A 25262-nucleotide genomic window follows, 5' to 3' on the forward strand; every position below is an offset into this window, starting at 1 on the left:
TTGACAATCAATTATAAAATACGAAATTTATAGAACATACATACAGTGTAAAAAGTTCTTACCCAGCCTGTTCAGCTACACACGGAACACAGAGTATGTGCAGTGTGGGAAGTTGATTACGATCTTCCCAGATTGCTCTGTCCCTTCTCCTTAAATGTCCAAACAGAGGTCATAAATCTCGGAACTGCTCAGTCAGCGGTCAAATTGGAATTTTGATTACCTTTTCCAGATGTCCTTCTGAGAGAATATTTTACCAATGCAGGTTTTTCTCCTAAGTTATTGAATAGATATGAAATCCATGTCCGCTGTTTATAAAATTAATATTACTGTACTCCCCACTCCCCATGCGCTTCAAACAAGACCAGACATGACACAGTCTGACTTGATACTGTCACTCTTTGTCATGAAACCTCCCCTTTTCACAGTTCTACTAATCAAATTAATAGTTAAAACCCAATCAGATCATTGAATTCTGATTGGAGCAATAACCCACAATGTACACCTTTAACCTAAGTTAGGTAAAGTATGTGTATTAATATAGATATTACATTTGTTCAGTATATTGTAATGATGTTACTCTAATACAATATATTTCATCAGACAATATCTTAATGATGCCATAATTGTGTATGTTATTGTTTTCCATATGAGCAACTTATTTATCAGGTCAGGCATTCATTTTGTTCTTTATGGAACAAAATAAAAACTTTGGAAGAATTTGACCTGACGAATCGCTACACCGACAATGTCTCAGGAAAGGATCTATCGTAATCCGACTTGCAGACCACATTCTGTTACTCGCACCTCAGATGCCAAGTTTATGAACAAGTGTTTGGTCAATTGATGATAAATGATTGATGGGAAATATCGCATTCATAAACGCACTCAAAAATAAACATAAAAATAAATAAATAATGAATTAGAAGGCTAGTTAATTATAAATTTGATGAAATCACGAGGTTAAGTTTCCATCTAAAATTCTTGTCGGCCAACAGTCTTAAAGTTCCCTTTAATTTCTCCAAAGCATCACTGTCTTTCACTTGCCAGAATTTAAATGCAGTTCGAGCTGAACTACTTCTGCAGAAGGCTTTTGCATGTGTCTTTTTAACGAAACACTCGGGTAGATTCTCTCGTATCAATATTTATGATTTTTATTTTTTGGAAATTTGCGGCTTTCTCTGGATTATTCTTGTAACAATGCTGTTTTAGGTGTGGGAACAACTTTGCTTGTGCCATAGTAAGCGGTCTATCAAACTAGATGTGCAAAGAGAAACATTTTGACGATGACGCCGATTTGGAGATCCAGGCTGTTGAAGTACAGTTTGTATGCAAAGTTTTCAAATTCATCACCACAGAGGCTGCCAAAATGCAATCAAGGGCTGAGAAGAAGTTATAATATAGCTGCCTGTATGCCCGAAGCTGCAGAATTTCAAGGCGTAGGGGACTATAAGGGACTGTACGAGTTTTCAATCAACCAAAGTGACACTTTCTGGGGGACTGTAGGGAGGCAAAGATTGTCCTGGATTACACCTTTTCACACTGTCCAAAACTGCGACCTCATTAAAGGCAAAATAAAGTGGTTTGAAGGAGGACAGCTGAACGTATCTGGTAAGAAAGGATGATAAATATTAATGAAATACATCCATATAAATTATTAGGACATTATTTGCAATGCGAAATTATACTGTCACTGCTTTGCATTTATGGTGTCTGGCACTGCAGCCCCACGACTAGAAGTTTATGTTGACATGGTTGCAGATAAATATTGATATTGGTGCGTGCAGTGCAAAACCAATTCGTCTGCAGAAGTTGTTGATTGGACTACCAGATAACCACCATTCATAAAAAAAATGTGATATTCATTAATTTTGCTTTGGCTGTCGTATTTGCAGTGAGGTAGCATTTAAAGGAGTGCTTCTACATTTCTGTTGATGAATTGAACTTCTAAATCAACGGATGTACAGGTTCTTTTTCTGGTAGGGGGTCGTTAGCGTGCGTGGGTACGGTGGAAGTGCTTTCTTAAAATTTAGGGGGTGTACAATGGGTGTGGGGGAGGACAAACGAGAGGAGAAAGGAGAGGGGGTTGGGTGGTAATGAATAGATGCATTCGGGAGTAAAAATTACGCGCAGGGGCAGAAACTTAAAATACTACGATTGTGTTACCTAAAGAACTCGGAACCATGCTCCATTACAACTTAGCAGATGTCATAATCATAAGAATGTTGATATTATGAATGAAAAAGATGATGATGACGAAAGTGATGATGCTGATGGTGACATTGTGGCGGAAAGTGGTAAACCCGAGTGACACAGTAGGATTAGGAGACATTGAGGCCACACTCTGGCTAGGCTGAGCATACGTTTTAGAGCTCCGTTTCCACTGATGGAGCTGTGCTAAGCCAAACCATTTTAGACCGTAGCTATGCCTGACCTGCATGGCACTGTGATACACAAACTATGATGGACAGCTTGGCTTCAAACATAAACTTGTGGCATTTGTTGTAGAACATTATTTTCACATTTTTCTTCACATTTCCCTCCCCCCATTTTCAATGAAAATAACTATATCTGCCATTAGCACAAATTGTGAGCAAATAATCTTTTGCCCTTTGGAATGCAGTGAGATGGGGAACACATGACCCTTTGCTTTATTTAGAAGGTGCAGGCTCTTCTGTGACGCCAGAGCTGAAAAATAGCTTTGGAGTTGGGATAGACTTTCTATTAACACTGAGCAAATCAGCATTGATTTGAGCTAGGGGTGCAACAGTTGACAAAACTTATAGTTTCATTTTATTTGGTTCACGGTTTTGGTACCACAGTTTCATTTCAATTCTGCACATTTTTGGTAAAACAGAAAAAAGTATAATTACCAATAGCAATCTAATTTAAATTTATTAACAGCATATTATTAAAATGGTTATCAGTCAGATCATTAGCAAAAGCTTAAGAACAAACAGGTTCTTGATGTTTTCTTGGAAATGCACCACTGTTATTTTCAAATAGAATATAATATTCCATAGTTTCAGTGTTGTGTGATATTAAACAGAAATGGCCAATATCACCATTACAAGTAAAAAGATTATGGTTGCCTGTTTAAAAACATAGCTAGACGTAAACAAGGATTTTTGAAGCAAGTGAACCGAACTGAACTGAACACATGCAAACCAAACGGTGGGAGACAAGCCAATTTTTTTTTCTTACTGTTGCAACCCTAATTTCAGCATAATATGCTTGAGTATAATATATTACCCTTTTATACTCATAATTAAATCTGTGCTTTTAGGAAATTTTTTGTGAATATTTAGTTACAAATGGTGCTGTTCTTTTATTATGGTAAGTGGGCTCGACTGATTAAAACAAACTACATTTAAAGACCTTGGTAGTGTCATCTTGATTATTGAAAATGATTATTAATTATGAGTGTTAATTCAATAACTGGTGCCCCATGATTGAAGAAAACCCTTGATTCACCTCTGAGCAAGATAAATCAGAAGGGTGGAATCATATTGGAAAGCCAACAACATTACAATATACAGCACATACTGTATGTTGCATTAACCACATTTAGTAGTGTACTGTGAGGCAGTAAGATAAATATTTTGATCATAAATGTAAAGCTTGCATATCGCTCAGGTATATGACTACCTGTGAAGCACTGTTCAAGGGTTGCACTGCCTTATGTGTGGTCCTTCAGTGAACTGCATCGACCGGCATGTCCGCACGTGCCCAGAGAGAGTGGCCCTCATCTGGGAGAGAGACGAACCAGGGACGGAGATCACCGTCACCTACAGGTGAGACTCAGTATGACATGTCATGCTGAGGCATGCTCAGTTGAGCAGGTGATAATGCTAATAGTTTTGGTGACTGTATTTATAATAGGTGTTGGTGATGATGATGTCGATGATGTTTATGGGATTTATAATAGTCTTCTTGAAGATAGTGATTATAATAATGTTGATGCAGATGATGATGCTAATGACAGCGGTAGTGCTAATGATGATGGCGATGAGGATGATGACGGAATGGGTGACCGTCTTCAACGGGTTCCCGCAGGCAGCTGCTGGAGCTGACGTGTCGCCTGGGGAACCTGTTCCGGAGGCTGGGTGTTCGTCGGGGGGACTGCGTCACGCTCTACCTGCCCCCCTGCCCCCTGGCTGTGGCGGCTATGCTAGCCTGTGCCCGAATCGGGGCCGTGCACAGCGCAGTGTTCGCCGGGTTCAGTGCCGAGGCCCTGGCTGAGCGCATTCGAGGCGGTGAGGACTCACTGAACACTGCACGACCAAATGTTTGAGAAGCAGGCAGTGCACGCCAACACCAATACATATGCAAACACATACAAGTCAGGCGCAAGTGTGCGCATGTAACCTCTATACAACGTGTCAGTCTGGTTAGGAAATTGTATATTCAGACCAACTGCATTCATTTTATGTTTACTATAGTCCGTGAAGTAACCCGACCCCCAGCCAGTAGTATTAAAATGTCAACTTCTGAAATTCACTACACTAAAAAGTATTCATAGAATTCTATATTATATACTGCCAGTGAATGTTGTGCATTATGTACCGTATGTATATTTCCTTTTGGTTTGCACTCTCAAATGCAGTAAAGGTTAAACAAAATAAATAAGCTCAAAATGAAAACGCTATAATCTCAAAGCCACTTTGCTGTCTGATATGATAATCTGATTAAGAAAGATTTGCAAATGAAGATTCGTCCTAAATAACTCTAGAAATTATGTTGCAATTCTAAGTGCTAATAATTATAATGATCTCTAGAAAAAAAAAGCTGGCTGCTGGACTATTTTTGAGCTGGTTAGTTCTGGGTTGGCTCCAGCTCTTGTTTGCATTTGTGGATTCAGTGTTGTTCTGCCCTCTCTGTGTCCTCTGTGGCAACCACTAGAGGTCTGATGGTTGAAATTATGCTAACGTTTGCTTTTACAGCAGATCTGCGATGTGAAACACACACCTCTCTCTTCTGGAAATTCCCCAGTGTTGGCCACCCCCCCCAGCATGGGCCTCAAGGCCAGGGCGCAATAATACATTTGTGTTGGCAATTTTAGAAACTTACTGATTGCCATGTTTCCAACTGTAACTTCAATGACGTTAACTGTGTCATCTGTGTTCCAGCAAGGTCCAGGATAGTGGTCACTGCCAACCAGGGCCTGCGTGGGGGGCGGGTGCTGGAGCTGAAGGCAACCGTGGACCAGGCCCTCCTGAGCTGTCCCTCAGTGCAGCACGTGCTTGTCACCATGAGAACGGAGAACCCTGTGACCGTGACAGACAGAGACCTTGTCCTAGAACAGGTGCGTGGGTTACAGGGCACAGCTGAATTTATCAGGGAGGTGCATTATGGGTAAAAAAAAGTCTATCAGAGAAATGTCTATCAGACTGCGTATTTTGCTGCACACTTTTACGAGCGGTCAAAGGAGACGCATCCCGGTCCTTCCCATGGTTTATTTTCCTTTTGCAGCGACGAAATGTGCGTGTTTACATTTGCTGTTGTAAACTCTCGGTGAATGAAGGAGACTGATTATTATTACACGTTGGCCTCAGGTCACGGAATCCTTATAATGTAAACTGCCTGTCACCAGGGCCAGCGGCTACCGCTGAGCTCAAACAGGTTTAAAATGGGGGACGGGGCTTTGTGGCGGCGCGATGCTAAGCGCTGGGAGCTTACTGTCCTCTGAAATGTTTTCCCGTGCAGGAGATGATGAAGGAGGACTCGTTGTGCGAGCCCGTGGCCATGGACAGCGAAGACGTGCTGTTCCTGCTCTACACCTCCGGCAGTACGGGCAAACCCAAAGGCCTGGTGCACACGCAGGCCGGGTACCTGCTGTACGCCGCGCTCACTCACAGGGTAGAGCACCTCCTGTCCCGCCACTCCTTACGCACCCGCTCACGGCTCCTCCCCTGTCTCTCCGAAAGTCGCTCGCCTCCACTCTCTTTCACAGCTCAGGCCTTACATTACAATAATTACGTTACATCACATTACTTCTCTAACTCAGCCTTACATTACAGTCATTTGGCAGATACTCTTATCCAGAGATGCTGAGATAGGCTCCAGCTCCCGCTGCGACCCTGACCAGGATAAGCGGGTATAGAAAATGGATGGATCTTAGATAATGGATGGATCTTATCCAGAGCAACAAACAGTAGTGAAGAACATTGGTGTTACTCTCAAGAATACAAAAATAAGCGATCACCAAGAAGGCACAGAGGCCAATTCTTACTCGCTAAGTGTATTGTATTGTAATGTATCATCAACTTGTATTGCAACAAAAGAAGGTATGATTACATAACTATACATAATCTTACACAGCTATTGCTATAACATTATCCAAATGAAAATCCAAGTAAAGTGAAAAAGAAAGGATATCTAAGGGGGTTCAGGGGAGCCATTGTGCCGGTGTCATTTACCTTCGTTCACAGAGTAACTCCGTTCACTTAATTGCTTCACCCTCTCTCTCTAGTTAATTTCACTGAAAGGTACGCTACCCTCATCACAAATTAAATCCTCTAACCCAGGGGTGTCAAACTGAATTCCAAGGGGCCCGTAGTGTCTGTGGGTGTTTGTGGTTTCCTTTCAATCAGCAGCTAATTAAGGCCCTGAAAACAAAGTGTGTGAATTTCTTAGCTAATCAATGACTTAAATCAACTACTGGTGCTGAGAACATCCCGGAAACCAATAGGCACTGCGGCTCTCCAGGACTGGAGTTTGACACCTGTACTCCAATCCCATGCTCTGTCCCTACTTATTTCTTAAGTCTGAGGGTATATAAAAACCAGAAAAGAAAATAAAACATAACTCTCACACGCAGGAGTCCATCCCACCCTAACTCTTGAGTGCAATTTGCAGCTTAGCTCCACTCTCGGCCTACGGATCGAAGGCAGGTCCGTCAATGTAACTTACCTGCTTCCGCTGTGGATCTGACCCAGGGTTTGAGTTGAGCGAGGGGGGCGGAGCCAGGCTAAAACAATTTGAACTGGACAGCTGCTGGCTGGGTTCGAGGCCATTAGTCCCATTGGATGCTGACCACACAAACAGGGCCATCCTTTCAGCTTGTTGAAATGCGTTCAGCTTTCTCCAGCTCCTTATAAAGACTCTTTTGTTGTTAGATAAAAACCTCATCCGATATGTGTCATCCTCAATTTTAACACCAGTTGTAAGCTTTCCCTCTGAACCAGTGCCCAAATCCAGGATCACACCAGAATAGAGGCTCCTATTCTATTACACAAAGCAAATTCATGGTACGCTTTTCATTTTCGTCTGAGTCAATGTAGGCTTTTTTTATTTTGATGCAAACCATATGGACCTGCACATCTTAGAGTGATGAACTGGAGCTGCAATGCAGCTGAATCAGTCAGAGATGAAAGATTTCCTTCTGTACTGTCTGGAGAGATTAAAAATGCTGGTGGGGGGGGGAGGGGTGGGGGAGAACTTGGGGATGAGAGCAGGAATAACGTGACCTCACTCCACCTGTGGTACAGAGCCCCTTACCAGTCTCTCCACGTTTGCACAGTTATGTTCACCTACTGATAGGCATAAACCATCTTCCCATGTTTAGGTTTTGAAAACAGAGGACGCCCCCTGGTGCGGTCATACACCGGAGGCCATGTTGTGTCTTTACACTAAGCTGTGAGGTCATTGAGGCCGTTGGGTAACAGCAGCCTCCTCTCTCTCCCTCACCGCCCTGCAGTGCGTGTTTGACTACCACGACGGCGACGTGTTCGGCTGCGTGGCGGACATCGGCTGGATTACAGGGCACAGCTACGTCGTCTACGGTCCCCTGTGCAACGGGGGAACCACCGTCCTGTTTGAGAGCACGCCGGTGTACCCTGACCCAGGTGAGGGCAGTCAAGTGGGTGTAATAGATAAGGCCCAGTGTATAGTGTTGAATGGAAGTTTATCATAAGCAGGCTTGGGTTCAGATTAGAATTTTGGAATTGATATGCGCATTTATAGAACATGAATGCTTCTTTCATTTTGGCAAATGCCTCCGCTTTCTTCCAGAAGCCATCTGTTACTTATCACTGCTAACAGTGCTAATACCATTTAAAATACTAGCTTAGATTTAGGATTCCAAATAGTGTTGTGAAAGTATAGTCCATTATAAGGAGTTTGTCTTTATTAATTATGAATGTTTTAAAATGTACAATCTTTAATCACATTTTAGTCTTTGTAACAGTATGTAATATCAGAGTACCCTCTGATGTCAGAGTAAACATTATTTATTTAAAATAATACATAAATGAAAATTTGGAATTAAATCCAAGTTCTATATCCTGTTAGCTTTTTCAATTCAAATTCAAACACAAATTCAATTAATGTAATGAATTGCAATTTATCAGTTATTCTCAATTTAATTCAGGATTGACCCTAGCCTTGGTCTTATGGCCCAGTGTGTGGTACTTAGTGGGAGTGTGTCACGGGTGAGTGCTCCTTCTCCCTCAGGCCGGTACTGGGAGACGGTGGAGAGGCTGAGGATCAGTCAGTTCTATGGGGCTCCGACCGCCATTCGTCTGCTCCTGAAGTATGGGGACCAGTGGGTGAAGAAATACGATCGCTCGTCCCTCAAGACCCTGGGCTCTGGTACAACCTGAAGCATAGCTTTGTTTAATATGTACATAGCAATACAGCTGCTAAATGCTAATCACAAAAAATATAATGAATGTTAAATTTAATTAAGAATAATAATACATGATGTAGATAGATTTGAGGAAATGTTTCAGATGTATTAGTAATGGAGAGCTTTTGTACTGCATATGTCTTGACTGAAAAGTGGAATGTCCTTGTAGTGTATGATTCGCACAATAGAATATACAGCATATTTCTTGAGATTTAAACCAGAGACAAGAATGAATTGGAAAGGTCATATATTCTCCTGAAAGAAGAACTGTTGCCGGTTTGCATACCAATATCCTTCATTCTGATTGGTCAACAGTGAATCATAGGCTGCTATGCCAGGGGCTCTTGCTCCTATGCCTGGGCTGAAAGCTGAGCTTGTGTGGAACAGTATTTCATCATTAACCCTCTCCTCCCCTCCAGTGGGAGAGCCAATTAACACAGAGGCGTGGGACTGGTACTCCCGTGTGGTGGGCGAGGGGCGCTGCCCTGTTGTGGACACCTGGTGGCAGACAGGTAAGGGCGTTGACCTTAAACCCCCCCCCCCCCCCCGCCCCAACTTACACACTGTGAGATGTGTGAACATGCATCACCCAGTACTTGTATGCTGTAAGGTGTAAGCTTTGTCTGGCCTTTCTGGTCCTTCTTTGTACTGTTCTTTCTGTGTACTCAAAGAGTGTGTAAACACCTCTCACCTTGAAATTACACACTACAAGGGTGCCCTCAAACTGACCTTACGCACCGCAAGGTGGAAGTTTCTTGTTGTCCTTTCATTTGCAGTGAGTTCAGTGGGCCAGGCTCTGGACTGTAGTTCCTCCCCTCTGGGGTTTGGTATGAAGAAACTCACACATTGTTATTCATTCTGTAGGACAAGCACACGCACTGTCCTTTTTTTGGGGGGGGGGGGGGGGGGGGGGGGGGTGCACATGTGGCAGGGCGGAGAGGCAGCCAGGCGTTCCGGTGGAACGGAACCAGAGCCCGGAGTGCTTCTGGTGCCCTGCCAGGTCATCAGGAGTTAGGGAACAGTGCAGACTCCACTCAAAGCAGAGCAGGCGCTGCCTTAAAGGGGAGTGGAGCTACAGTCGCTGCCTTAAAGGGGAGTGGAGCTACAGTCGCTGCCTTGGAGTTACAGTCGCGCCTACAGCGTTACGCAGCAGCACCGCTCGCTGAACTTCTGCACAGCTCATTCCATGGAATTTAACATTCTCGTGGGACGCTTTCCCCGCGCGGAGATCCAAACGCAGTCTGTCCGGAGGAGGGAAAATATAGAATTTTGGCTTTTTAAAAAAAAAGTCTCGGCTCACGGGCTGCGTGCTGAGAGGAATGTACTGCTGAGGGGTGTGGTGGTCAAATAAGGTCGCGGTGTTTTTGGCAGCACTTTTAAGCCGGATTTTCGGTTGGATTTTTGCATTCAGCTGAGGGCGTGCAGTGAGCTGTGGGGGTGGGAGAGGCCTTACTGAGGGACAGCCGCATACAGTCAGGCACTCGTTTCAAATAAAGGTGTATTAAAGCACAGTGTGTCAACAGCACTTTTGTGCTCATGAATTACATGACTAACACTGCAAGAAACCCCTCAGATACACAGTGCGCCATTGGTCACCAGTGGCAAGAAACCAAGACTTATCATGTTGAGGTCACTGACTGTAAGAAACCCCTCTGCAAACCAAACAGCAGAAGTATCTGAGTGGCAAAGGAATGCGTGTAGTCTTACCCAGTGCTAGTGGATTCATTTAATGTTATGGAACATTTGGGGGAGAAATGGGGTGGTTCTCAGTTTTATATAGAAATATAAACACACAGAATTAAACATAGCTGAGACACAGTTTTATTCCTTGTTATTATTATTATTATTATTAGTAGTAGTAGTAGTAGTAGTAGTAGTAGTAGTAATAGCAGCAGCAGTAGTAGTGGTGGTAGTAGTGGAAATTTTAGTAGTAGATCTCTTGTTATTCTTGCTATTTGACTTGGCATCTGTCTCCCCTTCATTCATTGCCAACCCAAAGCCTACCAAAGAACCCCTTATTTACTCTGTATGACTGAATTCGGATAGCATGTAATTTACTTAACCTCACTTAAGTCATTCACATATGGCAGACATAATATATTATTTTCATACAAGAACAAACACTTTTGTTATTCCCTGCCTTGCTGTGCACTGTCACGTCCTGTCCTGTCCTGTCCTGTCCTGTCCTGTTCTCCACAGAGACCGGCGGGGTGTGCATTGCCCCCAGGCCAGCGGACCCCGATGCGGAGGTCATCCCTGGCTTCGCCATGAGACCGTTCTTCGGTGTCCAGCCTGCGCTCATGGACGGCAAGGTTATGGCCGAAACAACAGGATATTGCATTACCCCGAGACTGAGCTTTAGACCGGGGTCAAATGCCTAGTTGTATTGCTTTTGCTCTTTAAACATAGAACATTTTTTAGATCTCTTCCGCAGATCCCTGAGAATTTTCGGCAGAACGCATTAATGACCAAAACATAAGGTTGCAGTCACGAGAAAACATCTGTTCTGATTATTGGTGAAAATGCATGTTTCTTTTAAAATTGTCAAGAATCAACCACTGGAGTCTTTGCTAAGAACTGTACCTTGATTCATAGAATCATGGCATGTTACTGCTTGGTTGAAACAAAAGCCGACACCCACACTGGCCCTTTCTGGATAAGATTGGGGACCCCTGTTCTAAAACATGAAAGCACCTCATCAAGAAAAATTAACAGCTTGTTAAAATTCTGGGATTGCAATTGTGGTTGGAACAAAAACCGGCATACACAGGGGCCCCCAGGACCGAGTTTGAGAACCACTAGCATAGAAGATAATAGAAGCACAGTAGAAGATTTGGATTGGCGAAAAAAAAAGGTTTTCAAATGTGTGTGTGCTTTTTTCAGGGGAAGATGTTGACAGATACTGACACAACTGGAGCTCTCTGTATCTCCAGGGCCTGGCCTGGGATGGCCCGATCCATTCACAATGATCACCAGAGATTTGTTGAGACATACTGCCAGCCCTACCCAGGTACTTACCAGCACGAGCCATGGACCCATGTAGTAATCTCAAAGAAAAAAAAAAAAACTGTTCTCTCATAGAGGCTAATGTCACTCAGCAGCAGATGAACAAAGCCGTTACCAGTAATGAAACCAACTCTGAATCCTCTTGTTTGTGTGGCTTCATTCCCTTTTGTGTGTCCAGGTTTCTTCTTCACTGGGGATGGGGCCCACTGCTCTAGAGATGGCTATTATCAGATTGTGGGCCGTCTCGATGATGTCATCAACGTGAGCGGCCACAGGCTGGGGACTGCAGAGATAGAAGATGTGGTGGTGAGGAGAGTTTGCCTTCTGCCTGTTCAGTCTGTGATTGGCCTTATCAGCACTAAATGCTCAGACGTCTTTATTTAGAGTTTGTTCTTGCAGGTGGAGTTTGCGAGGATTTTGGAAAGATTCACTGATATGTAAATAATCTGTATCTGTATTCTTTTCAGTCTGTAGAGTGTGATGTTTGATCCATGTGATATAAAGACCAGTGTGAACCTACAGGAACTCTGATATCTCCTCTTTCAGAACCAGTGCCAGGGCGTGGCAGAGTCTGCTGTCATTGGCTACTCGCACGACATCAAGGGACAGGGTATGAGGAAGTGAGCTGTGTGATTGGGACCTTTACACATTCTCATGGTTTTTAATATGACAAACTGCCAGTCCTATATTGACCACAACATATATAGGTATATGCTATGCAGTGGTATATGTGCTCTTTGTGCTGTGCTGTGCAGGAGTATATGTGTACATGTTTGCTGTGCAGTAATGCACACGGGTATATGTGTTTGCTGTGCTGTGCTGTGCTGTATTGTGTAGGGGTACATGTGCTTGCTGTGCTGTGCTATATTGTATAGGGTTATATGTGCTTGCTGTGCTGTGCTGTATAGGGGTATATGTGCTTGCTGTGCTGTATTGTGTAGGAGTATACATGTTTGCCGTGCTGTATTGTAAAGGGGTATATGTGCTTGCTGTGCTGTATTGTGCAGGAGTGTACATGTTTGCTATGCTGTATTGTAAAGGGGTATATGTGCTTGCTGTGCTGTGCTGTGTTGTACAGGACTATACATATTTGCTGTGCTGTGTTGTGCAGGAGCATAACTATTTCCTGTGCCGTGTTGTACAGGAGTCTACGTGTTTGCTGTGCTGTGTTGAGCAGTATGCATATTTGCTGTGCTCTGTTGTGCAGGAGTCTACGTGTTTGCTGTGCTGTGTTGAGCAGTATGCATATTTGCTGTGCTCTGTTGTGCAGGAGTCTACGTGTTTGCTGTGCTGAAGGAAGATGTTGATATCTCTGAAGAAGTCCTAGCCCAGAGGCTTCGGGATATGGTGTCCAAGAAGATTGCCAAGTATGCAGCGCCCGACTTCACCCAGGTACCTGCTCTCCGTACTGCCAACGGCCTGTAGTTACCTTCATGGTAGTGCACTGCCACGGCATGTGACCAGTCCGTGACGCCATTTTGTTTCCTGCAATCCCTCCTGTCCAAATAAACGCCTCTCCACTTGGACACGTCAACATGCAAATGTAGCGCTGCGATTTTATGAATCGACAGCGGTAGTATTCGTTGACAGCGTGGGGGCGCATGCGTGTACTCTAAAGGTGATTTAGCATTGCGCAGCCCTGTAGCTTCCCTTTATGCTAGCGCTGTCGCGGCGGTTTGCGCTAACATACGACGGCGCTCCTCGGTCTCCGCCGCAGGTGGTGAAGCGCCTGCCGAAGACTCGCTCGGGGAAGATCATGCGGCGGGTCCTGCGGAAGCTGGTCGAGGGGAAGGCGGACGACCTGGGGGACCTCAGCACTCTGGACGACCCCGCGGCCGTGCAGGAGGCCATTCAGGGTCACCGGCGACTGCTGGCGAAGGGGGCGAAGCCCTGACGTCCGCCGACCCTCCACCAAAACACGCACGCATACACACACTCGTGTGCGCACTCGCAGACACACACACACGTGCGTACAAGCACACATATTCAGACCTATAGGATTCACTGGCCATTGTAAAGCTGAAAGTAGACCATACCAAACCTCAGAGCCCAAACCTGTACACTCAGTGGTGGACCAGGATCTTGCAGGTCTACAGGATCCAGAACCACACTAGACGATAACAAACACTACCCATAGGACATACACCGTACTCACAAACACTTCCCACAACATTTACACATTTATTCTAATCTAGGGACAGGAGCTGAGAATCAGCTGAAGCTATTAACTCAAGGTGCAGCAAGTCAGTTCTGTTTTAACTGACCACTGAAATTGAACTGTTAATCTTCATTGCTCCCACCAAATACAATGAAAATGACAGACTTTCCACAGGATGTGTATCACTATTGCAGAGGCATCTTAATGCCTGAACTAATGGAACATCATTATTTTCAAGCTTGGAGGTTTTGTGAAAACAGAATTTTTGCAACTGATGGTTTTCATATTAATAATCAAGCACTCTCAGTGTGTTCAGGAACCTTCTCAGGACTGTATAAAATGAGATGCCGTTGGTGTGCCTTTATAAAAGGACAGTAGTCCTGATCGAGACCACTTGGGCTCCACTGTAGAGCTGAGGCAACAGAGACAAATCATTAAATCAATTATGATTTTATGACTTTGGAAACCGAATTTTAAATAATAATCAAGAGTTTAGTACTACAGTCTGCATTGTTTGAAATATACAAATATCCATTTTACCTCCAAAGTTCTGTATAATCCTCTCTGATTGGCCAACTACAGTAATCATGCGCAATGTCGGTATGAATTACTTAAGTCTTGTGCAATTTATTGCTTTGGCTTTATTATCTTTGCTTTACACAGTACATTCCTTAGTAAACATCATACTCTACCAATATTTCAAATCAGGTTCTTTGGGTTATGTCTGTACTGTGATGCAAAAAAAAAAAAAAAATCTTTTTTGTATTCTCTATAAAATACATTCATTCAGTTAAGTGTATTATGTAAGAAATACATTTCATATACTCATTTACATCAGTGTACAGGCAAGTTAGTAAGACACAATGACACCATGACAATAAACTGCCAAAGCCTGACTCCTTTGCTTAGCGTCTTCTTCCAACCTGGACCAGTGTCATGGGTGTAACATATTAATGATACAGAGGGTGCAGCAAACCCGGTAATCCGCTTAGCCTTGTTTAAAGAGCTCCGTATTCCAGTTCAAAAGGCTGCTTGCAAAAACAGCAGCAGTACAGCGTACACAGTAACGTACTGTGCTGTCGTGCTGATTTTTTCCCCCCGTCTGTACAGGAAGCAGCTGTGTCCCCGGGTCCAAAAATACTAAGGTTTCACCCACAGGCGTCGCTTGGTTGAACACCCTTTCTGGCAGAGAAACCTGCAGTTCAAGTCACTCGAAGGAGAGGTCAGCCTACTCATCCTTGTTTTGTTCCAGTTTTTAATTATATCCCTTTAACTGGTAGTGCATTTTCAGAAGGCTTCGCACTTTATTCCTCTTGTCAAAAGTAGGAAGAGTACAGAATCACAGTTTTAAGTATCAGAATTGATAAAGCTTTCTTTGTTACATATGGCAATTTAATTGTAAAACAGAAAAGAAAATAGTGAAAAATATAAACATGACGGATAGTATCCTAACCAAAAGCCTGCTTGACCTGTCATACTGAGGTAATGCCCCCAGTAAATCCAGTTGATAAGGCTCTCTAGGTGGGAGGGGTTTGAGTCGCCCCGCCCCGCCCCCTTCTCACACGGCCCCTCCCGCCCCCCTCCGTCACTCCGTTTTGAGCTTGGTCAGCTCCCAGCGGCCTTCCCCGCACAGTCTGAGCAACACGTCGTGATACTGCAAAGAGCGAGAGGAAGGGAGACGGAGAGAGGGGGAAAACAGAAGAGTCAGAGAGAGGGATGGAGCTACAGAGGCTAGCTCTTCAGACTTACCCTCGCTGGGCCCTATCCGGGCTTCTCATTTGCGCGCGGGCTGAAAGTGGTTGTGTGTGTGCGCGCGGTCATGTGCGGTCGCGTGCGCGCGCGGTCATGTGCGGTCGCGGTCGCGCGCGGTCGCGGTACCTTCTGCAGGCTGCTCCGGTGGCCCAGGCTGAACAGGGTCATTCCCAGCTTCTTGCAGGCCCGGTAGAGCTGGCCCTCGGCCTCCTCGGTGAGCGCGCTCGTGGCCTCGTCCAGCACTGCCGAAAACCACACCACACCCCCTTTCAGTCCGAAGATCACGACATCCCCCCAAAATCGCATCCCATTTTCTACTGTGCACCCCACCATTAACCGTCCCCCCAACTCAGCGACGCCCCAAAAGCACCCCCCCCCCATAAACTCCCCAAAAGCACACCGCCCTCCCCAAAAGCACAGTGTAAGACAGTGTAAGCTCGCTTTGCTGAAATTGGAAAGCAAATGTACAGTACGATAGAAAAACATCTTTCTTAATATCATGCAAGTCGTGATGGAATACTTGAGAATGAACTTCTTGAAGGTTAAAACCTAATTTTATATTGACCGCAGAGCGCATGAGCAGAGCAGAGCTCTTTATCAGAGATAAAACTGATCTCACCATTCAGGAAGTTGTGCGTGTGGTCACATGATCTGCAAACCACACCCCTTTTACTGTGCAATGCTTTCAAAACCCCAACCCCTTTCGCTCCAAAACCCCTAAAATTCCTGGAGATCTACAGTCCTACATGTTTTCATCTCCGATAAATTGGCACACCTAATTCTACTAATGAACAGCGCAATGAGATCTCAAGCTGTTGAATGTGGACAGCTTTCATAGGGTTGGAGCTAAAACTTACAGGACAGGATATTTCCAGGAACAGGGTTGGGCAGTCCTGGTCTAAACCCCTCATGCCCTTTAGCAGCTGATGTGCTGAGAATGCTTTTGAAACACGTTTGAAACGTTTGAAATGTTTCGGCTGCGCTCACCGGCGTATTTGGGCTGCAGGTAGAAGAGTCGGGCGAAGCTCAGTCTCTGCATCTCCCCTGGAGTCAGTGCATCATACCTGAGGAGAAAAATGTTAATCTCTCAATCCAATAACATATGCATTTTAACTGAAAACGGTACAGTGAACTAAAATCAATCAGAGAACAGTACAGTGAACTAAAGCCAATCAGAGAACTGTACAATGAACTAAAGCCAATCAGAGAACAACAGTATGTGCCTTTGAGCCTCCACCTGCTCTTGTGATGAACGTTTAATGGCAGCAGTGGACATCTTCTCTAAGTGACTGCAGTGGTAACTCACCAGTTCCAGTCCACTCTCTTGTCCAGACCGCCCGTCCTCTTCAGCAGACCGGACTGCAATGGGAGAGGACCGTTCACAGTTAGCGTCAAGGCTAATGCTACGCATTAATAAACACGGTTAATGACAGTTGAACTGCGCGGTGCTCACCGCTCCAGCTAGGTCCAGGGACTCAATGATCCTCTCATCATCAACCGCCCCTGCAGAGAAAAGGCTGTCAGATCAAGCACGTGTGCTTGTGTACGTGTGCGTGCACTGTGTGTGCGCACGTGTGTTTGTGTACGTGTGCGTGCACTGTGTGCGTGCACGTGTGTTTGTGTACATGTGTGTGTGCACTGTGTGTGCGCACGTGTGTTTGTGTACATGTGTGCGTGCACTGTGTGTGCGCACGTGTGTGTTTGTGTACGTGTGTGCGTGCACTGTGTGCGCACGTGTGTTTGTGTACATGTGTGCGTGCACTGTGTGCGCACGTGTGTTTGTGTACATGTGTGCGTGCACTGTGTGCGCGCACGTGTGTTTGTGTACATGTGTGCGTGCACTGTGTGTGCGCACGTGTGTGTCTGTGTACATGTGTGCGCACACGTGTGTGTTTGTGTATATGTGTACGTGCACGTGTGTGTTCGTGAAGGTGTGTTCGCACGCGTGTGTGTGCAAGCAATCTGCACAATTTCAAATTAGCGCAGCAATGCAGATGACCTTGCAGCTCGCAGGGTTTCCGGCTCTGAATTCAAACAAAGATCTTCACTTCGGAATAAAAAACTGTGTAATTACAATGCCCAGAACAATCAGTCTTATGCAGTTGCGCACACACGTACCTGATGCAGGGTATATCTCTTTCATGGGGTAGATGACCTGTTGAATGAGAATACAGTTCAGCCCACACGTGTTGGTGATGGAATTAACACCGCTGCCTGTGAGGTTGAAGTGTTGGGTACGGCGGGTCTACCTGCTCTCTCAGGGTTCCGTCCGTCAGGTAGGGCTTCTGCGGCAGGAAGAGGATTCCCCTGGGCCCGAAACAGGAAGTCATCTCCATGTACCCTGCGGAATCCCACAGACGCAACCGCAAGAATTACACAGACTGTTACAGCGTAATGCCTTTCTATAGCTCTCGTTAACGGAAGACATTCAGGTTTGCGGTGATCATCGTATGGCGTCAAAGCCAGGGATCGAGTCTGTGACCTGGTACATAGCACCAAAGCACCAATCATATCTCCATTTGACTTTGGCTGCATTTTTTCATGTGAGCAATGCTTTTGAGTCATTCCGAGTTCATATCAATGGTATCTATGCAGTTTCTGGTGGAGCTACAGAGATTTACTGAGATTTACAGTGATCTGCAGTGTGGTATTTGGTGAATTTCATGTGTGGGAGTGTGTTGGTTTATGCTGAACAGTTTGTTTCTGGTGCACTCAACGAGTGGGAGCTCTGCGATGGATGTCTATTTCCCTTGTTATGAGTACTTTCTGCATGATGGGCGTATATTTCTTCTGTTGGGCATTGTTAGTTCCTGGGAGGTACTTAGTCAATACCCAGAGACAGCTATGGAAGACTGTAACGTATGCTGTCATTGCTGTCAAATTGGAAGTATTGGAGACATATAAAACTGGTTGGAGGTGGCACCAATGGGTAGATATCTTACGGTCTCTATTAATCCTATTTTTTTAAGCCTGAATAATGAATTTTCCGTGTGGCAGATGTGTATTTTCTGTTTGATGGATGTGTATTTCCCATCTGGCAAGTATGCATTTCCTGTGTGGTAGGGGTCTACTTCCTGTCTCTCACCGCTAGAGGACTCCCACAAGCAGTTTTACTAACCCTAAATAATTCATTTGCCATGTGGTAGATGTGCATCTTCTGTTAGGCGGATACACATTTCACATCTGGCGAGCATGCATTTCCTGTGTGGCAGGGGTCTACTTCCTGTCGCTCACCGCTGGAGGACTCCCACAAGCGGTTGAGGACGCGGAGCAGGGAGGTCTTCCCCGTGCCCGTGTTCCCCACCACCAGCAGGTGGGTCCCCTGGCAGACCTTCAGGCTCAGGTCCTTCACCAGCAGCTCCTCGGAGAAGGGGGACTTGTAGGACAGCCGGTCCAGGACGAAGGCCGTGTCGCCAGGGCCGGCGTGCACGTCAAAGTCACTGTGGGAGCGGGCGGGGCGGGGCGGGGAGTGACACTGTAATGTTCTGCCTCAGGACAGGAAGGCATACTTAAGTTTACACGTACTCATTTAGCAAAGGTTCTCATCCAGATAACAATATGGCGCATACAATAAGGTTAGCTGAAGGCCAATACAGATATAACATAAACTCTGACACAATTGATACAAAGCATCGCTGTAGGAATCAATGTTGTAATAGGTAATAACAGGCAAAGGCGTTGCATAGATAGGGAAATATTAATGCAAGTCGACAGCGTAAGAACTTTAACGCAACATTTCCTCGAAATGTCCGGAGTTTCACCTGTCAAAATCGTACGTGTCCCCGGAAGCGGGGTCGTAGTCACACTGCTTTCTGATGATGTCATCCATCACCTCCCTCAACTCGCCAATCCTGTCCATACACATAGTCACATGGTTATCAATCATGATGTCAACCAGAGTTGTTGGGGGAAAATGGTGATAACTGTAGGTCCTGCTCATACATACATGCTCTCTCTATTTCACACACCAACACACACAAACACACACACACGGTTTAATAGTTAGGGAGCCATTGCCTGTGTGTGTAGCCAGCCACGTCAGACACTGTGGTGGACAAGTCGATCAGCTGGCTGAAGCAGTTTATCAGGTAGATGCACACGAAGGCATTCTGAAAAGAGAGGGAGGCACAGAATCAGAGGGGCAGCAGAGAGATGGAAGTCACACCACCTGCTCTGTATCTGCTGTGTATTCCAGGGACAGGAGTTTAACATGGACACTGCTTCCACCTAGAGGACGACTGATATAATGACATCTGTCTACCTGCTTTTCCTACATTTTACTATACTGCTTTTAATTACAAACATACACACAAAACTAAGCTCAACAGTAACAGTGAACCCCAACTGGAAAACAAAATGGAGCACATTTGTAATGTAAAAATCTTGTCTTTCAAATAATCAAAACAAAGACATTTGTTTTGTGATCTAACAGTCACAACACCTCTTATTCCTTGTTGGTTACTTTGCTTTAGACCATTTAGTGAAATTCATATTTAGGGACCCCCCCCCCCCCCCCCTTGTAATGTTTCCCAGGTGTACACCCCGGTTCATGACCTGTACATGTGTCAAAGGTCAAAGGCCAAAGGTGAGCTCGGTGGATGAGGGAAATGTGAGCGCTTGCCTTGCTGATGAGAGCGCTCAGCTCTCCTGGGGACAGTCCGTCGTACACCCCCGTAAATATGGGGATGGCAATTACCATGTAGCTGAGGATGCCCCCCAGGTAGTCAAAGGTGTTCACCCCGACTGTGTGGAGGGATGGAAAGAAAGGGGAGGATGGGAGGAGAGGACGAGAGAGGGGAGAGGAAGACAGGGAGAGGGAGGAGCAGACGAGCATATCAGATCTGTACACTGCTGTGAACACTGTGGTTTTGTGTAGCCTGATCTAGATCAGGGGTTATCAAACTCAGTCCTGGGGACCCCACTGTTGCTGCTGGTTTTCAATCAAACCATAATGGCAATCTCTGAATTGTAATGACCTGTCCATTCTAAATAATTACACTTAATGTATAATGGCTGTTGTTACCTTCTTGTTACATTCTGTCAGAAATAGGTAAGAAAAGCCATGAAGAAAAGACCCTAAATCAGCCACATAAACTAATACACATTTCGTGTAATATGCTACATGGTAAAATATTCTTTTAGAAGGAGATTATTAGAAGGAGATTACATTCAATCATAAAATTGATCATAGACTGATTTGAAATCAATGGGGTGATAATCGGCCATAACTGTTCTAGAGTCACAGAACCAAAAACAAGACAAAACAAATGAGACAACTGCATTATAACAAGCTTGAGGAAAATCTACGGAAGTACCAAAAACATAAACACGTTTTAACTGCCTTCACTGATCTAGAGACTGGTGGTATCACAATCCAGCATGAGCAGTAAGTCCCCAGGACTGAGTCTGGGATCCTACAAGCCAGACCATGTGATCTGTATGAGACCCCATAGTGTCTCATCCTCCAGTCCCCAGACAAGCAGCACCAGCCACTCGCGGGCACCACACCCCACTCACACGGTATCATCCTGTCACAGCCGAACAGCCCATTCTCCACTCACGCCCACAGACCCCGCCTACATCCACTAACACCATGCGGTGAACAGAGTGACGGGAAGTACAGACCAATTCTAACGTCTCCACGTTAAATGAACTTGAATTAGGCATCTACAGTTTAAGATCTGTGATGAGTTGTGAGATGAGGAAGTGAGGTGGGACTCTTATTGTGAAATGTGTTGCGTGCTCCATTAGTTCCGAGCAGGACGGGGCTCTTACTGTACAGCCAGAACTCCTTATTGATAAGACGTCTCTGTGTCCGCAGCAGGGCCTGTAGCCTGTGGTCCGTCCTCATGTACTCCACCTTACCCGCCCTACATACACACACACATGGGCACACACGCACACGTATACATAAAACAACACAGCAAGGTTTATAGAAGTAGATCAACCAGACTCTGCAGCACCCTCTTGTGGCACTGCATACACAATACATTTTCCATGTTATTTATCCAAAGCAAAGGTATTTATGAGAACAATGGACACTGTGAAATATACGTTACTCAGTACAATGTGAAGTACGCCCTGTGGTGGGTGTGCCTGAAGTGTGCGGTGCAGTGTTTGGTAATCAGTGTGTGTGACGTTTTGTGCAGTACTTGACAGACATTGGAACCGGCTGACCTGTAGAAGGCGGCGGACTCTGCGTTGACCCGAATCTGCATGTGTTTGAACCTGCCAGAGAACCATTTTTAAAACCCGAGGCACATAGTGAACACACAATGACACACAATACACTGACTTCCTGGTGCGACACAGTAAAATGTTCAGTGTAAAATCAACTCTTGCCGTGTACACATGGTTCCTATTGTCCTCACATTATGTACTCTGTCAGAGTTGAATTAACACTGAATATTTTACATTGTACAGCTGACGGCTGCTCGGGTTTACCTGAAATCGCCCTCCAGCTTCTCCTGCAGGAAGAGAGTGGAGACTATGGGCCCCATGAGGGATTTGTTGGTGATGGTTCCCAAGACGAAGTAGCTAAATATGCTGACGGGCCCCATCCAACCAGTGCTGTGGAGCAGAGGGGTGGTGTCAGTAGGTAGACAGGAGGGGACGCCGGGGACTGTGACCCTCTTCCTTGAGCTCCGGGCCAACTCACCTATGGAAGCACTGGTACGTGTAGTAGGCCAGAGTGAAGGGCGACACGATCAGCCTGCTGGCCATGGTGCTCAGCTGCTTACAGAGCCGCTCCGTGTCCTGACTGATCCGCTGGTCCCTGAGACGCACACACAAACAAGCACACACACACAAGTGCACATGCACACGCACACACACAGACAAGTGCAGGCATGCACACGCACACAGACAAGCACACAAACACATGAACGCACACAAACACATGAACGCACACACAAGCACGCACACACAAAAATATATTTTTGCAAAATATACTTGACAAAAACATTTTTAAATTGAGTTTAAGGGTTTATTTTTAGTTACATAGCTTTTTGATGATGTTTTTGGTTTGATACTGTGTGTATTGATGTTTTTTTGGTTCTTTTTATTATCATTATTAAACACTTTAAAAAAAATCTTTATTCTAGTGTAATAAATTGACAATAATGTTCTAATAAACGGGCATCAAAGTCAAGTCACACATCCGCACACACAGGTTTTCTGTAGTCGTCTACATGCGCCTAAGACTGATGCACTCAGGATGGCTGACGCTACTCCCTGTATATTTCGTAAGCTGTACGTGCCAAGGTAATACAACGCTGTCCTTCCAACACTAATAAATCTGTTGGGGTATGCATGTGACTGACACAGTTATGTTGGTGTTTGCATGTCACAGACGCACGGGTCACCGTTCGTCAGGCAGCGAGAAGGACATACGGGTTGTCGACGTCCTCGCGAAGCACGTTGAGGGTGTAGTACACCCTGCTCTGGAAGTACGCCCGATGCAGGGACTCCGTCAGGCTCTCCCTCCAGCTCACGTACATCTGACTGCAGATGTACTGATCCAGGCTCTTCAGCTGGAAACCGTGAGCATGCTCAGTTACACACTCTCCCTTGTGTGGTGTATTTCCAGAGCAGGGAAACCTACTTTTGGAAATACCTCCAAGATTATTTTGTCATCGAACCAGATACATTTTTAAACCTGATTTCAGGCAGCTATGGGACTCCAAATTCAAATGTGCTCACACTTCAGGTGTTAGATTACCATAAACATGGAGGGAAAAAAAAAACTAAAGTGTCAGTGGAGAATGAGGAAATATTCCTTTAGATTATTTGAGAAGTTATAAAGTAGAGAAGCAGCACCACCTTATTAAAAAAAGGAAAGATTTTTAACAACCCAATAACAGACGCTGATGCAACAGGAAGACAGCAAGATCCTTATCTAAATGGCAGCTCATCAAAACCCGCTCTTGCTCTGTACAAGAGCAGCCTGTAATGGTGAACTTACTGTGGAGTTGAGCAGTATCAAGAGGATCGCAAACTTGACAAGGCTCTTAAAACCACCAAAATCCTTGTCGGCTAGGACTTCGTAGAACTTGCTTGGGAGAACACCCACTTGGTAAATGACCAGCTGCTCTAGAAGACACAATTGGGGGATTCATAAATTAAATATTCCCCGTATATTCTCTAAAAATGCAAAAAACTTTGAACTGGTCTAGGCAAACCTATGTACACCAAGGGTCTCCTGTTCACTCCATAAGAACTCATGGGAAATAATTATGAAAAACACTGCATGTACATTGGTGCAATCAGTCATGCTGATTGACAAGCCTAGACTGGCTGCACAACCAATTTTTATAATTTATATTTACTATATCTAGCTATACACACTAGTATATTTCTAAATTCAACAGTGTGTAGACAGATCAAGAGTATACAGTATATATAAAAATATAGCATCTTAATTTTGTTAGTTCTCATATTGAATTATACCAAGGAGGGTGACAAAGAGCAGAGTCCCAAACATCAGCACATTCTGACTGGACCAGGACGGGAACAGAATCCTCTGAATTCCACAGAACCTCTGAACGAACTTCAGGTCCAGTTTCGGTCTTGGAAGGAAACAGGAACACAAATACTAAGTGGCGTACGTCATGTATGAGAAAACAATTTCATAATAAACGAGTATTTCTCCATCAGCAATATGTCACAACCAGTGTTCCCTTACAAGCGTCACTGCGACATAAACTATTCAGCCTCGTAGTTTTTTACGCATACATTAGGCAAGGTGTTATTTGGTCGTTCTGTTTTTACGGACTTTACACCGACTATATACATCATTCTACTCAACGAAGCTGCCTCACTCACTGCAAGAACTTGCTCTCTCACCCCAATCTGGCTAATCGAATCACTACCCCAGGCAAACCCAGGTTGAGGGACGTACAATAACTATATTTCCCCAGTTATATCCCAGAAGTAGGGATGACTTGGACAACTGGAACGTAATTGGTCACCATTCAAGAAAAGCAACCTGGCTTGCTGTGTAAACATGCATATAAATATTGGCAAATATCGTAACATTATATGCCTGTTCTAAGTAGCTAGCACACAAGTAGCGACTATTGAAATTAATTTGTCTAGCTCTCCTGATAAAAACAAACCTTTTAACTTTTCTGGAATTTGTTCTTCCATCCTGAGGCATTTTGAAACGTGGTAGTTGTCTATAGAGTTACGGAGGTAGCGATATTTTGTTTCGAAACACCTACCCTGCCATTGAACGTGCAACACAAAATCCCAACGGAATTTTTGAAAACCAGTTATTTAACGCTAACTAAGTTCGCTGCTGACTGTCTTTGGACATGCCTGTGCCGTGCGGGGCATGGGTAGACAGGATGTCAGATCCGAACACAGAACTGTCCGTCTGAAGACTTGTCATGTGATGGGAAGGCAATAACAACGATATTTCAGTCAGCCACCTGGGGGAAATGATCGCGATAATGAGCAGCAAAACTACTCGTTATTTAGTAACTTTGCTAATCACTTGTATGTATTTGGTCGTCATTGAAAATCCGATATTCCGACGATGGTAGCTGATGTTTTACATTACAGATCTTTAACTATAATTGCTAAACAGGTTAGGCAAGTGTATACAGCACTGATACATTTATTGCCAATTTACACTGGAGTCAAAGAATCTCATTCTGAAAGAAAAGAGAAACTAACCAAACCAAACTGAGTCGACAAGCTACGCTGCCCCTTGGTGGC

At 44.8% G+C, this 25262-nt stretch overlaps 2 protein-coding genes across 6 annotated transcripts; one reads left to right on the forward strand and one right to left on the reverse strand.

Moving 5' to 3' along the window:
- The first annotated feature begins 1050 nt into the window (after window positions 1-1050).
- On the forward strand, window positions 1051-14686 carry LOC118230335 (acetyl-coenzyme A synthetase 2-like, mitochondrial). Of its 3 annotated transcripts, none has more exons than XR_004765829.1 (14): window positions 1051-1608; window positions 3695-3791; window positions 4054-4253; window positions 5127-5302; window positions 5704-5856; window positions 7697-7844; window positions 8452-8589; window positions 9046-9138; window positions 10826-10938; window positions 11510-11636; window positions 11811-11938; window positions 12179-12252; window positions 12903-13024; window positions 13350-13489. XR_004765829.1 is itself a non-coding variant. In XM_035423232.1 (14 exons), the coding sequence occupies exons 1-14, from the start codon at window positions 1284-1286 to the stop codon at window positions 13524-13526; spliced, it is 2061 nt and encodes a 686-aa protein (XP_035279123.1). In that variant the 5' UTR covers window positions 1051-1283; the 3' UTR covers window positions 13527-14686. The 3 variants fall into 3 exon arrangements, 2 of the variants coding, with proteins under 2 accessions (XP_035279123.1, XP_035279124.1); XM_035423232.1 differs by having other exon boundaries at window positions 12179-12242; window positions 13350-14686; XM_035423233.1 differs by lacking the exons at window positions 1051-1608; window positions 3695-3791 and having other exon boundaries at window positions 4207-4253; window positions 5131-5302; window positions 12179-12242; window positions 13350-14686.
- abcd4 (ATP-binding cassette, sub-family D (ALD), member 4) lies at window positions 14416-25181 on the reverse strand. 3 transcript variants are annotated; one of them, XM_035423235.1, is made up of 19 exons: window positions 24764-25181; window positions 23991-24109; window positions 23506-23633; window positions 22935-23074; window positions 22201-22317; window positions 21987-22112; window positions 21720-21770; window positions 21318-21412; window positions 20164-20285; window positions 19560-19651; window positions 19304-19393; window positions 18777-18982; window positions 17792-17883; window positions 17661-17697; window positions 16996-17045; window positions 16849-16901; window positions 16530-16606; window positions 15669-15784; window positions 14416-15444 (listed from the first exon to the last, which is right to left on the reverse strand). In XM_035423235.1, exons 1-19 carry the CDS (start codon window positions 24769-24771, stop codon window positions 15376-15378), a joined length of 1788 nt encoding a protein of 595 aa, XP_035279126.1. In that variant the 5' UTR covers window positions 24772-25181; the 3' UTR covers window positions 14416-15375. The 3 variants fall into 3 exon arrangements, with proteins under 3 accessions (XP_035279126.1, XP_035279125.1, XP_035279127.1); XM_035423234.1 differs by having other exon boundaries at window positions 24659-25181; XM_035423236.1 differs by lacking the exon at window positions 24764-25181 and having other exon boundaries at window positions 23506-23628; window positions 23991-24103.
- Window positions 25182-25262: the final 81 nt, after the last annotated feature.

Source organism: Anguilla anguilla, chromosome 6, assembly GCF_013347855.1.
Source record: "Anguilla anguilla isolate fAngAng1 chromosome 6, fAngAng1.pri, whole genome shotgun sequence".
Classification (NCBI taxonomy): Eukaryota; Metazoa; Chordata; class Actinopteri; order Anguilliformes; family Anguillidae; genus Anguilla; species Anguilla anguilla.

Excerpts from the sequence above, each read along its gene's own strand:
- LOC118230335 (XM_035423232.1), top strand. The coding sequence starts at position 1,284 with ATGACGCCGATTTGGAGATCCAGGCTGTTGAAGTACAGTTTGTATGCA. Across the intron at positions 8,590-9,045 it reads CCTCAAGACCCTGGGCTCTG|TGGGAGAGCCAATTAACACA; the intron begins GTACAACCTGAA and ends CCTCCCCTCCAG. Across the intron at positions 12,243-12,902 it reads GCACGACATCAAGGGACAGG|GAGTCTACGTGTTTGCTGTG; the intron begins GTATGAGGAAGT and ends TCTGTTGTGCAG.
- abcd4 (XM_035423234.1), bottom strand. The coding sequence starts at position 24,699 with ATGCCTCAGGATGGAAGAACAAATTCCAGAAAAGTTAAAAG. Across the intron at positions 22,318-22,934 it reads CGCGAGGACGTCGACAACCC|GGACCAGCGGATCAGTCAGG; the intron begins GTATGTCCTTCT and ends TGTGCGTCTCAG. Across the intron at positions 19,394-19,559 it reads GTGGCTGGCTACACACACAG|GATTGGCGAGTTGAGGGAGG; the intron begins GCAATGGCTCCC and ends GTGTATGGACAG.